The sequence below is a fragment of the Nansenia antarctica genome, assembly GCF_963989245.1.
Source record: "Nansenia antarctica genome assembly, chromosome: 5".
NCBI lineage: Eukaryota > Metazoa > Chordata > Actinopteri > Argentiniformes > Microstomatidae > Nansenia > Nansenia antarctica.
This window is the reverse complement of record NC_137690.1, coordinates 53,584,046-53,601,468: the sequence shown is the minus strand read 5'-3', so window position 1 is coordinate 53,601,468 and position 17,423 is coordinate 53,584,046. Positions and strand designations below refer to the sequence as shown.

The 17,423-nt window shown below is 43.5% G+C and overlaps 2 protein-coding genes across 2 annotated transcripts; both read right to left on the bottom strand.

Moving 5' to 3' along the window:
* Nucleotides 1-1,469: 1,469 nt before the first annotated feature.
* On the bottom strand, nucleotides 1,470-6,678 carry ndufv1 (NADH:ubiquinone oxidoreductase core subunit V1). Its single transcript, XM_080531225.1, has 11 exons — nucleotides 6,636-6,678; nucleotides 5,671-5,787; nucleotides 5,439-5,521; nucleotides 5,157-5,327; nucleotides 4,756-4,939; nucleotides 4,192-4,381; nucleotides 3,643-3,855; nucleotides 2,856-3,022; nucleotides 2,565-2,646; nucleotides 2,231-2,376; nucleotides 1,470-1,795 (listed from the first exon to the last, which is right to left on the bottom strand). Exons 2-11 carry the CDS (start codon nucleotides 5,776-5,778, stop codon nucleotides 1,721-1,723), a joined length of 1,419 nt encoding a protein of 472 aa, XP_080387351.1. The 5' UTR covers nucleotides 5,779-5,787; nucleotides 6,636-6,678; the 3' UTR covers nucleotides 1,470-1,720.
* A 2,901-nt stretch (nucleotides 6,679-9,579) lies between these two features.
* hcn3 (hyperpolarization activated cyclic nucleotide-gated potassium channel 3) lies at nucleotides 9,580-16,133 on the bottom strand (the record flags this gene model as incomplete). Its single annotated transcript, XM_080531739.1, has 7 exons — nucleotides 15,988-16,133; nucleotides 12,611-13,037; nucleotides 12,209-12,370; nucleotides 11,704-11,922; nucleotides 10,508-10,654; nucleotides 10,029-10,269; nucleotides 9,580-9,764 (listed from the first exon to the last, which is right to left on the bottom strand). The coding sequence occupies exons 1-7, from the start codon at nucleotides 16,110-16,112 to the stop codon at nucleotides 9,580-9,582; spliced, it is 1,506 nt and encodes a 501-aa protein (XP_080387865.1). The 5' UTR covers nucleotides 16,113-16,133.
* Nucleotides 16,134-17,423: the final 1,290 nt, after the last annotated feature.

The window sequence follows — 17,423 nt, the reverse complement described above, 5'->3', positions numbered from 1 at the left end:
GTTTCAATAAACCATTCTGATTCGCATTTTGATTGGTATGATTGGTATCTCTGCACATAAGGATCTACTTACGGCAGATGATCAGTCCAGTCGCCTTCATTTGCACAATGAGTTCTAATGAGGTTAATCCAGTGTTGTACGACCACTAATCTCCATTTCCAAGTGACTAGTGAAGCATGGTCGCCTTTTATCAATCTGACGTCTCCGCAAGAATCACACCACCTCAATCACTCCAATAAGCTGTTGGTAGGCTATGGGACTTCCCCTAGTTCACACACCACACGACACTACCTCCCAATAGGAAGTGTGGAGGTTTCTTTAGGTCACATCACATACCACCTCCCAATAAGGAGTATGGAGGTTTCCTTATGTCAGTGGTTCTCAACTGGTGTGGACCTGCCTAGGAGTCTAGGACGGATACCCTCTCCATCACATCGCTGTCCCGACAGACGAAGGAGTCCCTTCCGCAACCAATGACGAAAGACATCGCCACCTATTTCTCGTTTTCAGTTACAGTTGGCAGCCAGCAGAGGGCGACAGTACATGACATAGCATCACTACTATCGTCATTGGTACACTGTCAGCATCCATTATCTATGGCCAGCATCTGCCTGCAGGCCAGTGGTGATGTGGTGGTTCTTCATTATCACTGATCTACAGGCACAGCTGGGACAACATTACAACTTAACTCCACAGTCCTTTGATCCAATATCATTGTTCATATCACTACACACAATAGCAAAATAAAGGAGAGAATAACATTGTTTCTGGCCCTTCCAAGTTCCTGGGCACCATACATTTCTGTAAATCACTGTATCCCACTTTGATTTTGTGATGTGCCTAGCTGCCCTCAATGTGAGAAAGTGCACCAACGGTTTTTACGTTCATACCATTTTCACAGAAATTGTACTTCCAGTTCCCCTATAACTGGATGACTCAGGAAGTACAGGAACATCAGGTCCCGCACCAGCAGGCTACAGAACAGCTGCTTTCACAGAGCTGTCACTCTGATAAACTATCCCCCCACCCCACTGAACAGTCCCCATGACTCTCAGTACCCCCCCACACACACACACCCTGGGGTACAATGACTCTCAGTATCACATTTCGTTGTCTGTTACTTGTACTCTGCAATGACAATAAAGTTGAATCTAATCTAATCGAACACTGAGTACATCGTTTCAAAACAGTGAGATCAGGTATACGAGTACACTTTACATCTACTATGCATCTACTGTCGACCACCAAGTTTTGAACTTCACTTTAAAGCAAAAGTCATGACAAAGTACTGGCTTGAAATGAGGCAGGACACACTGCAGTCCATTATTCATTTGTCTGCTATCAACAGCAATATTGTAACATGCTCCTCATATCTTCTTCTACCTGTTTTTGTTAGATTGTTAGATTGCAGACAAATACTGACCAATCAAAACAAAGACACACGTGGCAACTGATATTATTATTCAATTTTATGGGTCTTAATTGAACAACAATAACAATAATATTATATATATACAGCACAACCTTGGAATATTAACCTAATTTAGGGTTTATAACACCTTTATTGGCGAGTTCAAACAAGGCAAACGCAGGTAGGCAATGGATCACAATGAAGTGACAGTCAACACGTTCTTGTTTTAAAAAACAAAAAACAATTTGTGAAGGCAAAGGAAGAGATGGGATGTGAGACATGAGGAAAGGTGGTGAAGGAAGGAGTGATCTAGGCCCTGGCTTTCTGCTGCTGGAACTCTGCAATACGGGTCTCCATCACCGGCCTGAAGTGTCGGATTAATCCCTATGAAGAGAGGACGGGAGTAAAGAAAGCAGAAGGTTATCCAAATGTACTACTATCAAACCAATTACAGTTGGTTTAACTCTAAACTCTTAAGGCCGGTTTCACAGACAAGACATAAGCCTAATCCTAGACTAAAAAGCATCTTCGATGAAGATTGTATATTGAAAGTGTGATTTAGTCCAGGGGGGTATTCCATCAACGTCGCCAAGGACAATCCAGTCTTATTTTTTAACTCTCACAAGACTTACCAATATAAGCCTGGATTTTCCTTTAGTGACGTTGATGGAATACCCCCCGGGACTAGGCCTAAGCCTTATCTGTGAAACCGACCCTGTGTGTGCTACGTGCTTTGTGCATGGATAAGTGTGCATGGATAAGTGTGCATGGATAAGTGTGCATGGATGAGCGTGCATGGATGAGTGTGCCTCATGTTACCTGCACAGGCCACGCCGCGCCATCACCCAGGGCACAGATGGTGTGGCCCTCGATCTGCTTGCTGATCTCCCAGATCATGTCAATCTCAGCCTCTCGTGCGTTCCCCCGCACAAAGCGCCACATCATGTTGTTCATCCAGTCCACTCCTAAGCACGAGAGAGGATTGGTGAGACACACACATGGGAGTCAGATGTTTTAGTAATAGAACAGATTTGTTGTCTCGGTTTTTCTACAGTCCAACTTTTGGATAAACCTTTTATTATTTGTTATTATTTATAATAATACAAAATGGGGGTCAACTAGAAATATTGAATTGAGACAGTTCCTTCCTTACCCTCCCTACAAGGGGTACACTGTCCGCAGCTCTCGTGTTTGTAGAACTCAATCAGCCGAGCGATGGCTCGGATTACATCTGTCTGCAACGACAACAACACATCTTTCACTCAATCCAACGACTTGAAGCCGACCACAGAACGTACCACTGCTAACGAGGATCATTTGGGTTCTCCTAGGAATCATTTTCCTCATCACTTCTGTATTCATATTTTTTTTATTATTATTGTGCATTGTCCCTGTTAAATAATAATACTTTTTTAAAAAGTGTTTCATGAAGCTGATAACTTACAGATTTGTCCATGACGATGAGAGCAGCAGTGCCCAGACCGGTCTGAGCTTGGACGAGGCCGTCAAAGTCCATCAGCACCGTGTCACACACTGAGCGTGGGATGAGGGGTGTGGATGAGCCTCCAGGGATGACGCACAGAAGGTTATCCCAGCCACCACGCACTCCACCTGGGAGAGAGACATTCACATTTGGTCAGCTGAGCTGAGGTTGAACGCATCTCATCCAAGGGAGGCTGGTGGAGGTAGAAATCGGAGAACAGGCTCATTGTAATACATGGAATGGAATGAGGAATGGTATCAAACACGTTCCTCATTCCATGCATTAACATGAGCAATGTCTCTACCTCCACCAGCCTCTCTTGATCTCATCCTTATGAATGAGAGATAGGATGAGCCCTACCATTCAAATGAAGGTTTATTTGGATAAAAGCATACTCGGCTCCCCAATTCAGTGCTTTTATATTAATCACTTTTTGTCGACTGATGTTTGTACACTGGTCGAGAGGGGTTTCTATTTGACAGATGCATTATGTTTACATGGTAATTTCAGTCCTTACTTGGTATTATTTCTGGTACACATACTAAGGTATTTTTCATTTGAACTGATAACAGCTCTTTTTAATTCCAACTATCCCCTGCTCACAGCCCACGCCCCCCCCCCCCCCCCCCCTCTCCTGGTTTCCTTGTGCCAAATATTTTTTAATTGTGCTGTAATCTCTAATGTAGTTTAAGAAGCTTTAAATTTGTTTTAAAAATGGGTCATGTCTGTATTTATTGCTAGGACGTACCTGCGTGTCTCTCGATGAGGTCCTTGAGTGGGATGGACATCTCCTCCTCCACGGTGCAGGGTGTGTTGACGTGGCCAGAGATGTTGAAGAGTTTTGTTCCAGAGTTCCTTTCTCTGCCAAAGCCCAGGAACCACGAGCCGCCCCGACGACAGATAGTGGGTGCCACGGACACGGTCTCCACGTTAGCAACGGTTGTCGGGCAGCCAAAAACACCTGCACGAGGACAAAATAGTCCGAACGATTTGAATATTATCAACTGCAACTAAGTAAAGTTAGTAAATGTAACTGGCTGTTTCTGATCACAGTAGAATTGTTATTTAGTATTTTACAGTCTACCATATTGCCAGGTAAATGTTTGTGATTTGATTTGTTTCAAGTGTATTTATTGTTTGCCTGTATGCTGCACAAATCATTGGAGGATAGTAACATTTTAAATCTAATACTGTTATCGGAGTACTGCTGTTTCAGCATGTGTTCACACAATGCATGTTCATACTGTATATCATCAGGAAGACTCCCCCTGCCCATCATCACCTCAGTTTCACTCACCAACATCAGCAGGGAACGGGGGCTTCAGACGGGGCTTCCCCTGCTTGCCCTCCAGGGACTCGATGAGAGCCGTCTCCTCACCACAGATGTAGGCGCCAGCCCCGCGCATCACAAACACATCAAAGTCATAGCCAGAGTCGCAGGCGTTCCTGCCAATCAGCCCAGCTGCGTAGGCCTCGTTGATGGCCACCTATGATCAAGCCAGTGAATGAATTAGGTGATTCAAAGCACACACGCACGCACGCACGCACGCAACGCACGCACGCCACGCACGCACGCACGCAACGCACGCACGCACGCACGCACGCACGCACGCACGCACGCACGCACGCACGCACGCACGCACACACACACACACACACACACACAGTCCCTGCATCCCAATTCTCCAACCCTTCTTCCTGAAGTGTGCCCTTGTCCACTACCCTATGCATTTAAAAGCCTAGGATTGATTAAGAGCCAATAGTACCATACTTTATACAACATTGAGGAAAGTGAACAAATGCACACTTCAGGGAATGGAGCAGAGAATTGGGGTTCTCTATCCATCCAGTTTCCCCTCACCTGCAGGTTGGACGACTCATTGTAGAACTCTCCCCTGATGTAGATGTAGGCAGCGCGGGCTCCCATGGCCCTCCCTGCTACCAGGCAGCCCTCCACCAGCTTGTGGGGGTCATGACGCATGATCTCTCTGTCCTTGCAAGTGCCAGGCTCTCCCTCATCAGCATTCACCACCAGATACTTGGGTCTGAAGGACATATGGAGGAATGATTGGAGATCTTTGCTTTAAGGTTCACTAAATCAGTTAACAATTGACTACAACTGGATTCCAAATCAACCCCTAGCCCCTTTCGCTACATTGCTTATCCTGATCCAATCCCTTTCAAATGTATAGGAGTTAATACACATACAGGCTAGGGAGTGATTTTGAATGCCGCACAGTGGGAGGGGCAGGTGTCACTGACCTGCCATCGCTGGGCTTGTTCATGAATCCCCACTTCATGCCGGTGGGGAACCCAGCTCCACCCCTCCCACGCAAGCCTGACACCTTGACCTCATTGAGGATCCAGTCCACTCCGTTCAACAGGATCTCCTTCGTCTTGTACCAGTCACCACGACTCAACGCCCCCTTCAGCCTAGGCAAGCAAAGGGTTAAATATGACATCTGAAAATACTAGTACATCACCATTAACAGGCATGTCACATTATACATATAGGTAATGTGAACAAGCAATGGGTGGTCATACTTCCAGTCATGTCGGCCATACAGGTTGGTAAAAATCCTATCCTGGTCACTCAGGGGTCCAAATGTTGTCTTCTTTGGCTTTTCCTGATGAGAAAACAGAATAAACACTTACATTCACAAAATGTTCGGTAATACTGTGTGAGCAATCTTTTAATAATTTAGTCAACCAACGGGAAAACATTTAATGGCTTTTTGTTTACAAAACTTGAGAAACTTGTGAGAAATCAGCCTACCTGTGCGACTGTGCTGTTGAGTCGTGTGATAGCAGTCACCCCGCCTTGACTGACCGCCGCTGGGGCGCGCGTGACCCTGCACACCAACGCCCGAGACAGGGACAGCATCCTGATAGACTGTTTTCAAGTAAAAAAACATAATATGTAAAGAAAATAATAAGTGGTTTGCTAGGTCAGAATTATTCAACCGGTAGTTACTGTACAATTCCATCAAGTTATTGCTGTTGGATAACACAAGAACACCAGATATTCATCACATAATTGAAAGGCGCATTTGAGAACAAGGTCCACACTGATAATTGTCTATCTTATCTCTGCTCACCAATCTTATTCTATTCAGTTTGGTAACAGCATATGCCCAACAGCCAGCATCATCATCATCATCATCATCATCATCATCATCATCATCATCATCATCATCATCATCATCATAACATCCCTATATCAACTTTTGCTAAGATTTCACAAGAACTGTTAAGAATTTTTTTTAAAGTTCAAGACATAAAATTCTCTGCTGGATGTTGACCGATGATCTTGACACTGAACAATAGTTTGTTGTTTTGCACTAGCACTTGTTTATGTGCGCATTATGCGCATACAAGACGTTAGGTTAGCAGAGAGAGATAACTTATAACACTGTAAACTCAATAACACTTTATGGACAACATATCAAAATGTGTTCAAAGACAACTGTCACTGTCAAAGCATATTTGAGGTAGATGGTTTCCCCTCCAGCACTGCACTGGCTGGACATTCTGCAAACGTCCCACTGTGACCTCCATATTCACTTGACAAGCTAGCAGGCTGCTATTTCTCAGGCTATCAATCGATTTCTGGGTTATAAACACCATCAGATCCATCAAATGAACTCGTGACAATCTCGCCATGTTTTGTATGAACCAATTATGTTACAATCAAAACGACCACACGCAGATTGTCATGGTCGCGAAAGTCTATATCCCTACCTTGACTTAAAGTCCCGAGCTTCTGGGTTACGAAATGTTGAACGGAAGCAAATAACTACGCGGCCCGGAAGGAGTCACCGTCAAACCCGTCCGTTAGGTTCATAGTAGGGTTGGTGTGGTAGATAGATATCGAAACGTATATATCTATGCCATAGTAGATCATATACTATTTAAACATGTCTTTATGAACATTCATTCGTATGGGCAACATTGGGCGTCACTTCCTTCGTGTTCTACAATATTTAAAAAAACAAGCAAATGTGTGTGTGTGTGTGTGTGTGTGTGTGTGTGTGTGTGTGTGTGTGTGTGTGTGTGTGTGTGTGTGTGTGTGCGCGTGCGTGCGTGCGTGTGCGTGCGTGTGTGTGTGTGCAGGCGCTTTCCCCCCCATCCTCCAATCCAGTTAATTCAGGGTTAATGCCCTGAAGTAAAGACGTCTTAGCTCTCCTACAGGAGCTCCTGGAACAAGGCTGTTCATGTTACACCTTAAAAGTGTACATGGTTGCCTGCTTTACCAAGTTCACTCGTAGGCCTAACGCAGCATACAGTACCAGTTAAAGGTTTGGACACACATTGAATTGTATGTGCCCAAGGTCCTTATGTCCTGAGCATATGAGCAGATTAAGCCAGAGAGTTTAATTTGCTTTCCTCGAAAGCATTACATTACAGAAGCTTATCTATCCATCGATATCCAAGCTCTAGTATTATCAGAGGTAAGCTATTATTAGTATCTGTGCACTATTCAGTAAAGTACTGTCTAAAGGAGAGTTGCAGGTGACTCTAGTACACTGTCCTGGTCTAATCAACCAAAAGACATGGCTGATGATGGATGATCAAATCAAACTTTATTTATATAGCATATTTCATACACTGAGAGAAAATAAAAAGACAATAGGACAAAACACAAGAGGATAAAAAGTATAATAGCCATGGGAGTTCAAACAGTAAGAGTAAAAGCAGAAAACAAGGGAGACTATATGCATGGTAGCTAATGAAAGCTAAAGCTAATTAAAAAAGCCTAAAATTAAATAAAAAGGATTTGCTAAAAAGAACTGAATGACAAAGGGATTAAAAGCACGTAAGTTAAAAATCAGTTTCGGTCCCCCTCGGGTTCCCTGGCAGGCTACCCTTGGCCTCGGAACAGTTAAAAGGCCAGCGCCAAAGGACCTGAGGTAACTACTGGGTACATGGCTTAAAAGCTTGTCTGTCATGTATTGGGGTGCATGACCATGTAGTGATTTATAAACCAATAATAGGATTTTAAAATCAACTCCAAAACTAACAGGCAATCAATGCATGACCTTTTTTTTTCTTCTTCTTTTTTTTTTTAAAGCAATGTTCTTCAAGTGATACAAATATGTTTTTGTTATATTCTTGATATGGGTTTCAAAATGAAGAGAAGTCAATGACGGAGATACATCACCTGTGAAAAGAGACTAGGGTAGAACTGGTTGCCAACAGAGTGCATTATTGTGTAAAAGTAGGATGGATGGAAGGGTGGAAGGTCAGAGGGTAGCAGGCAAAATCATTCCAAAAGAATTGGCAGAAGTAGGAATAATAGGTATGAAGCAAGCCCACTAATAATAAGTAATGAGGAAGAACAATAGTTTGGCTTGCTGAAGCCCACTAATAACAATAACAAAAGTAACATAACATAACCTATACAATTATTTACAGACGGTTAGCTGCTTGCTGTTCTTTGAACCTGTGTACTATGTTACTACTAACATTACTATGTAATGTTTTCACCGTTCCACGAAGGGAAGGTGGAGCAAGTTTGCGTAAACATTTGAAAACAAGCACACTTGCAAAAACGTTCAAAACTAAGAATGTAATATATGTTTAGAATTTCACAATGGTGATGATTTCTAGGTTTCTTATCTAATATTTTTAATGCACACTTTAAACACACAAAAAAACATTTTACTACTTTTTATAAGGAGACTGCAGTGGCTTTGTTCTCCACCTAGTCTCTCCACCTTGGGTTTGATGTCAACTTCGCAGACAAGAGGTAGGTCATTTATATACAAGCTAAACAATAGAGGCCCCCTAAAACAGATCCCTGGGGAACCCCTACGGTACAGTTGCCAGACAATGAGTGAATTGAGTGAATTGATTCTCAATTACATAAATATGATTCAAACCAACTTAAGCTCCCCCGTCGACTATGTACTATGTGGTTTGCTCTGAAGCCAAATTGCATAGGATGTAATGGGATTCAAATGGTAATTTAGTTACTCAGCAACTACTCTCTCTGCAACTTTCAAAATGACTGGCATAATGCCAATTGGTCTATAGTTACTAAAGTGCTACACGATCTCCAGACTTGAAATAGGAACAATGGCTGACTTCCATGCCTGAGGAAATAAATCTTCTTCTATATATCAAACAGTGTCATTGGAGATGTTAAGATGCTCTTATGTTTCTTGAATAATGCATTATCAAACCCACAAGCATCCTTGGCTTTAGATAAAAGTGCACAACATTGAGTTCTCCTTCTATGGTTGAAGTCATCAAACATTTGGAAAGCAGGGGTGATGATATTCATATATCATGAATGTTCGCAATGCACTGGCAGTTGCATTGGAATATAATGCAATTTTACAATGGTTCTTTAACCCAGCCGCATTCAATCTGATAGCATTGTACTTTTCATTGTACACATTTGATACAATTTTATGTCTCTTTGTTTTGTTTTTTATCCGTTTCCACAGTTTCATTGGATCTCTTACAGTCATTGAATTAAATAGATTAAATCTATTTGATTCATTTGTTTTCCAAATCCAAAAACCTTTTATAATATTACGGTAAGTGTCCCAATGTCACTCCACTGTTTGATGCTCTGTTGGACGTCCATCTTGTTACATGGGACCATACATGTCCCTCCTCTGTGCTGCATGCATCAGCTCCCCTCTGTGTGCAAAGGTCTGTCTGTCTATAGAGGGGCTCAAAAGAGCGGCTTGCCGCTTATCCGGTCGAGGCGGTCCACAGCCACACACTCAAACGCCCTTCTCATCATTGGGTGCTCCTCCAGGACCTCGTTGAAGTGGTCCGCTCTCAGGGAGTAGAGGCGGCAGTAAGTGTCAGCCCTCACACTGGCCGTCCGACGTCCACGGGTCAGCAGGCAGATCTCTGATGGAGGAGAGGAGAAGACCAGTTTATCCCATACTAAACTCTCTAATCATGAGACAGAAACTTTGCACTCTTTGCCAAAAGTTATTTAGCTCTAATAGGCTTGAGTAGCCTTTAGAATCAACGGAGAATGGGAGAGTAAAGGCAAGGTGGGAATAGGTAAAGTAGAAACATTAGTAGAAAACCGAGGGATGAGAACGAAGAATAGATAAAAGAAAGAAGAGTGTGTAAAACATTTTCTAGCCCAAGAAGTGAACAGCTCACCCCCAAAGTAGTTTCCATCGCTAAGCCTGATCTCCTTTTTGTCGTGGGGCATAACGGTGACACAGCCGTGTTGGATAAAGTACATTTTCCGACCCAGGGTACCCTCCCGCAGGACGAAGTCCCCGGGCTGGAAGACTTCGAAACGCAGCTTGGTCAGGATCACCGTTACAAAGTGGGGGTCCGTATTGGCGAAAAGGGGCATGTTGGCCACCAGTCCACGGCAGTTGAAGCTCACAATCTCCTAATTAGGAGGAAGAATAGAGAGGAATAATTTAGAAAATGTCTATGTGAGGTGGAAACGTATTATTGACAGAACAAAGAGGGTCAGTGAGAAAGCTATTAAAGCAAGAGAGATAAAGCGGAGAAAATGTGTATGTGCATGGGTGCATGTGTGTTTGTGTGTGTGTGTGTGTGCGTGAGTGTGTGTGTGTGAGAAAGAGAGAGAGAGTATGGTAGGGATTGGCATGGAGCAAAGAGACCTCCTTGAGTGGGTCGCTGAGTTCTCCCAGGATGCTGTCCTCGTCAAACATCTTGCCCTGGAAGCGGTGCTCATAGTACTCGTGAATCCTCTGCCTCACATCCGCTGGCAACTTATGGAAAGACATGTACTGCTCCACCTGTTTATACTGGAAACATTTGTGACACAAGCTGATGAAACCAGGAAGTCGCCAACACCCCCCCCAAAAAAGTGTGTCATTGATTTTCAACAACGCTGAAATGTATTTAAATTTTTCTGAATAAAAGTCATTGTTCCCAACTTGTTCCCGGTTTCACCAGGTGCTGTCACATTTATTGTAGCAACAATACTATGAGTGGATCTGTTTAGGAGCATGTTTGTTTGTTTGTTATGTGTGTGGCCTCAAATTGGACTAGTCATCTGGCAACTCTGACAAATGCCAGGTGGGCTGGTCCCCTTTTGGACTGGCCTGTCCGTCACATTTAATCTTGATTCTAGGTCAGTTTGGATTGCCAAATCGGAATCCTTACGCGAATGATCAGAATCAATTTTTTCTGTTTTGAAATAAGATTTTAATCCAATCCCATTGGATAAATTGAAATCCGAACAGATAAAATTAAATAAGGATATCAAAATTCAAGCAGAAACCGGGATCAGTAGCCTGCGCAAAAGGCTCAACCTTCTGCACACTCCTACAATAAACACATTCCGGGACTTGATTGGCGGTGGTGGGAAGCGCATTCCATGTAACCATACCTTTAATGAACTGTACCTTATATACTGCAGGTGACAGTTAGTGTTTATTTTTAATTTCTAAATTTTGTTTACATGCCTGTTGTTTGTCCTAGTCCGGCTCTGGTCTAAGACAAAGCCAAATCAAAACATAAGTCCATGTATTAAGCATTTGTTCCTGGTTTGATACTGTAATGTTTATACATATTGTGCACATTTAGCACAGCTAACCACATCCAGTGTCCATATAAAACAAATGCAGACATTGCAGTTCCAATGCCCATAGTAGCATACCACTTTTAGAACACATGGCCAATACATTGCCTCATATGCTACGACCTAATAAAAAATAAAAAATCCCTTTTTCTAGCATTGTGACTGCCAATGGCACCTGGTCCTAGCATAGATTTTTGCTAAAAAAATACAAATAAAAATAAAAATGGGATGTGGATATTGGACCACAATCAAGCAGGAATGGATTCCTACCTTATCCTGATACTGGCGGCGTGAGGAGTCTAAGGACTGGACGAGGTTGGTGGCATGGCCCAGGAACATGGCGTAGCAGGTGGCACCCACTATCATACTCGCGATGGTGAGCCACAAGTCCGTCATGCCTTCAGGAGCCTGGGCACCGTATCCTATACACAACATGTGACTCATCGACATGAACACAGCATAGGAGTACTGTAGCTGCCATGTTGAATTCTGGAATAGAGCGAACACAAAGGTGCATGTTGTGAGACTGGAACTGCAGTAGTAAAGGCATAGAAATATTATTAATAATATTAATTCCGTAGTCTTTTTGAATAGAAATTATAAGTTAAAGGGACAGTTGTTTTAACTGCTTCTTACTGTTTATATTAGCATTGCTGAATAAAGAAGTACAATAAGAAACTGTAAAGAAAAACTCTAGGATGAAAAGAACCCTAACCCTAACCCCCTAGGTAAGTCAAACAGTAAAAAAAGAATGAACTGTCTCTTTAAAACTCACCACCAGGTTGTTCTTGGCGACCCAGCAGTTAGAGGGGAAGTCCTGCAGCATGGGCACCATAAACTGTAAACAACCGTCCCAGTGGCACAGCAGCATCATCATGCCAATCAGGTTCACAATACGAACCACCGCACTGGCCAGGTCATAGGTCATATGGCAGATCTGAAGGAGAGAGTGAACAAAAGCAATGGAGATTTACATATTGTTACAGTACATCATCATAGGCCTGTGTGTGTGTGTGTGTGTGTGTGTGTGTGTGTGTGTGTGTGTGTGTGTGTGTGTGTTGGTGTGTGCATGCATTTCTGTGAGTCTGTACATGCTTGTGTGTAAATAAAATTAACACATTTTCCACATATCACTGCCGGTATAGCCCAAAGGGGGTCACAACATTCCCTCCCTCACCTCCTCCCACTGGTGGATGTAGCGGATGAGGCGGGACAAGCGCAGAAGGCGCAGCAGACTGAGGACCTTGGTGAAGCGTACGATGCGCAGGGCGCGGGCCGTGCGGTACACATCGGTCGAGTCCATCCGTGACTCCAGGTCCACAATGAGGAAGATGTAGTCGACAGGGATGGAGGAGACAAAGTCGACCATAAACCAGCTGCAGAGGTAGCGCCGACGGATCTCCTTCGGTTCCAGGATGATATGGTCTTCCTCCATGATGCCCGTCCGGAAATTGAGGAACAGGTCGATCAGGAACAGTGTGTCGGAGATACAGTTGAAGGAGATCCAGGGGATGGTGTTCTGGTCTTCGAAGAAGGTGATGCCCCATGGGAGGATGATCAGGTTGGTCATCATCAGGAGAAGCATCACAATGTCCCAGTAGAACCTGCGGTCAGGGTAGGGTGGTGGGAGGGTTTCAGAGCAGACAGGGGAAAATAAGTGAGTTAGTTAGTCTGTTAGTCAATCAATCAGTCAGTCAGTCAGTCAGTCTCAGTTAATGAGTTAGTTAGTTAGTTAGTTAGTTAGTTAAACCCCTTTCACACATACGAGCCTTCCCAGTAGATTCTATGGAATTTCCTGTGTCGGCTTATGTGTGAACGCGACTGACCTGGGAAATTCGACCAGGCAATTACCCGGGTCGGGACCATGTATTTTTCCATGGAATCTACCAGGTCGGCTTATGTGTGAACAGAAGCCTGAACATTCCCTCCTTTCACAGCTGTCCTGCATCGCCAGTCAGCAGGGCAGAGCGCATAAGAACTGCCCCAGACTCTGAATATCGCTACTACTAAATATAATTCCACAACTGGACACTACTTCATTTCCAGTCATAGTGGAGGTATGATAGCAGAGCAGCCAAGGAATATTATATTACAGAGTCTAATGTTAGAAGATGGCGAGCCCAAAAAGATCGGCTTAAGAATGGTAACAGTCAGAGAAAAGCGTATTGCGGTCCGCCAAGCAGCTGGTTCCAGGTGATTGACAGGAGGGTGTGTGAATATGTGACTGAAAAACCTAATGATTGTATGCCCATACCCCAAGATGATAAAAATAACCTACATTGTTTTATTCAATGTGAATACAAATAAAATGATTTTCTTTATAAAAAGGTTTGGTCTTCAAAAAAAGTCATTTTCCAAAAATGAGTCTTGAAAAAGGGGGGTCGTCTTATAATCACGGTCGTCTTATACTTTGGTCAATACGGTACATATAAAACAGAGGTATGATATGGCATATATATGGTAGTAGAAAGTAGATTGCGCAACCCGGTAATTGCCGACATGTGTGAAAGGGGGCAACACGGTAATCTACTGGTATTTGGCTCATGTGTGAACGGCGAAAATCACTGGCAGACCTGTAATTTGACATTCATGACAACTATAGGACCCCTGGACATGACAGTACTTGATAAATGGTAAATGGACTGACTTATATAGCGCCTTATTCCAAAGAGCTTTACAATAGCCTCTCATTCACCCTTTCACAGACACATTCACACACCAATGGCGGCAAGCTACCATGCAAGGCGCCGGTGAATAGAAGGTCAAGCAAGCCCATCCAATCAAGAGAGATAGTAGTTCAGTGACGCATTAGATAGTAGATAGTGACCCATTAGTAGTGACCCATTAGATAGTAGATAGTGACCCATTTCTGACTGCTGACAGAGAGAACCCCAGCTCTCCCATGTCACACAAGCCCTGATTGTTGGTACTGTATGGGTCTCCCATTTCTAGGTGTACATGGTTTCTCTCTCTCTCTTTCCCTCCCTCCCTCTCTCTCTCTTTCTCTTGTTTTAATTACAGCCCACATCCAGAAAACATCTCTCCCATTCAGCCAGCAAGAATGGGGGGGAGGAGTGTGTGTGTGTGTGTGTGTGTGTGTGTGTGTGTGTGTGTGTGTGTGTGTGCATGCGTGCGTACGTGTATATATGTGTGTGTGTGTGTGTGTGTGTGTGTGTGTGTGTGTGTGTGTGTGTGTGTGTGTGTGTGTGTGTGCATGTGTGTGTGTGACAGAGCGAGACCTCATATCAATGTTTGTTGAGCTTATCTCAAATGTGACCTATTGTGTTACACCACCCGCTCTGAAGTGGGGTAGGAACATAAGGTGTAAGAAGGCAATCCTAATCCCGTCCTCATCTGTGTCCGTATTTATGACATAGTAGATTGGACCGATGGGGACTCTTGTGTCCAATAATCCCTCAGCCTGGATTTACTCCAACTGTCTGGCATTTATCGTATATATACAGTATAGCGCTAGACATTTGGGGAATTGTATGGTATTTTTAGCTTTAAAAAGCTGGGGAAACTGCTTCAACCAAACCAAAAGATAATGTTTCATGACAAAAAGTGTTTTGTTAACATTCTCTATAAGGAAAAACATCAGAATGGAACAGAATCATTTGATTCATTCCCCCTTACATTCTAGCATGGGCGGTAGCAACTTTTGTGGGAGTTTCCAGATCGTGTAAGAGACAATGGGAGACAACAGCAGAGTTCAGCACTGGTAATCCAGATGATCTCACTCAACACAGTATACTGTATCACTAATCAAATCCCCTTCATCTCCTTATCATGTTCTGTGTATGTGTTATGTCACCAGCTGCTGCAGAACAGACTGCCCTTGGAGGACCAAGCTGGGTTACCCTCTAGTCTCTCACCATATGTAGGTACAGTAAGTTGAGAGACTGGAGGGTATGTTTATGTGTGCAGATTGTCTGTTTCTGATGTCACCTCTTTCATTGTGTCTTGTGTGTCTTGAGAAAGCCGAGATGTCTGCGTGTCCTGTCCACCACCACTGTTTGGCATAGAATAAAGGATATTTGATATTTATTTGTTGCCACCCAGTTAGCCTTCAGTTCTGCTTGAGGTACAGTAGCTTGGTTGCAGCAGCTAGCTGATTGTTATTTTCTTTTTGTATCTGTATATTGTCTTGTGTGTTGCTGTACGTCATTGGATGTTGTTTGTTTCACTATCGAGGACCACATAAAAAATAAGTGTTTTTTGTTATGCTTTTGTGTGTTCCTCAGGGATCGGATATCAATCAATCAAACAAACTACTAAATCCATTTCAGAGGAATGACAGGGTACTGGCTTTGTTGCATGTTGCTGTATGGTTCTAATTGGAATAATTGGAATTGGAATCTTGAATCATACTGGCCTCCAACAAGTGACTTGGGTCACAAGGGTCTCTTTTTCAGATGTTATTCTGTATTATGCGTTGTGTGTCATACTGTATTTGGCATTTTCAAAAAATGTGAGTAAGAATCTCATTGCACTGTCATACAATCCCCTGTAACCGAGTACTCTCCCACACCCACCCTCTCTACCCCGGGGTACCTGAAGTCGCTGTAGGGGTGAATGATCCACACTCCAAAGGACTTGACCCTTTCCTGTTCAGCAACTACTCCCTTGTGACTGCCGAATATGCGCAGGGAGAACTTGTTGACCCCAGGCTGAAACATCGGCCCCAAATGCCTCTGGAAGAAGGTGCCCTTGTGTGTGACCGGGTCCTGGTCCTCTGGTTCTGGCAAGTGAGACCCAGCATGCATCGCATGTGTGGAGGTTGCATCTCCTTCTGCTGTCACCCCTGTGTCCTTGGCCTTGGCGCCAGCAGTCTCTTCATTGTGGATGCTGACCAGGGAGTACAGTCTTTTTGTAACGTCACTCCTCAGAATTTTAGGGGCCGACTGTCCCAAGCCAGGGAAGCAGAAGCTCCCCCTGCTCCCTCTGCTCCGTTGCGTCACGGGCTCTCCATTGCCTGTGGTAGGAGTCTCCTGCACATCAGTGGTAGGAGTCTCCTGCACATCAGTGCTAGGAGGACTTGCCATCTTTAGGCCCACACTTAATACGAAATGAAATAGGAACTTTATACCTTCACTTCACCAGCAGCTGAATGACAGGTGTTATCAGTATCCTATTTTTCAAAAAGCCTTTTGTTACATATATATTTCTATCTGTTTTGTAAATGTTATTATACAACATTGCCAATAAGAAAAGTATGGTGAATCTCTTAAGACCTACGTATGCAGAACCGAGTGCCCAAAAAATAGACCTATATAGCTCAATCCGCAATTACAAATAATAATAATAAAGATTCAAAGACCCTGTATTTAGGATCGATAGCTTTCAAAACTCCGTCCGTAGGCTGAGATGCAATATATACCTTTCGTGTCTTCCACACAACTAAATCTTCCTGGAGAGATGTGCCTATGTATTCACCCATACTTTCTGACTGGGTTCATTTGAACTCATTCTTCAACGTTCTTAAGTCCCTGCAAGTAGTATCTCAAGCTTCGGAAGTAGAAAAAGAAACATATGTAAAAAAAGAAGAAGAATAAAACACCGTTTAGCTGTGCAAGCGACGTTTCTTTCTTTAGCGCTGCGGCGAACGCAAATAAATAGCTTACATACAGTAGATCAAGGTCCTATAATCGGCTTGTCGTCATGACGGCGGCGTCCCTCATCCTGCCACTGTGGAATGTACTCGAGGGAGACTCGCCAAGGTGGAGGTATGACGGGCACGTGTCAGATTGCCAGTCGAAAGTTTGAGGAAATTTTCCAAATTTGACAGGAGAGCCCAAACAAAATGTATTGATTCATTCATTGATTCTTAGCCGATTGTACTTTGACGAGTCGTTATGGGCCGGTTTCACAGACAAGCCTAATCCTAGGCTAAAAAGCATCTTGGATGGACATTTTGCATTGAAACTGTGGTTTAGTCCAGGAGGACTATAGGCTTAAGCCCAGTATTTCATTAAGGCATTTTCATTAAG

Excerpts from the sequence above, each read along its gene's own strand:
- ndufv1 (XM_080531225.1), bottom strand. The coding sequence starts at position 5,778 with ATGCTGTCCCTGTCTCGGGCGTTGGTGTGCAGGGTCACGCGCGCCCCA. Across the intron at positions 5,328-5,438 it reads TATGGCCGACATGACTGGAA|GCTGAAGGGGGCGTTGAGTC; the intron begins GTATGACCACCC and ends TTGCTTGCCTAG. Across the intron at positions 2,377-2,564 it reads GTGTACCCCTTGTAGGGAGG|GAGTGGACTGGATGAACAAC; the intron begins GTAAGGAAGGAA and ends TCTCGTGCTTAG.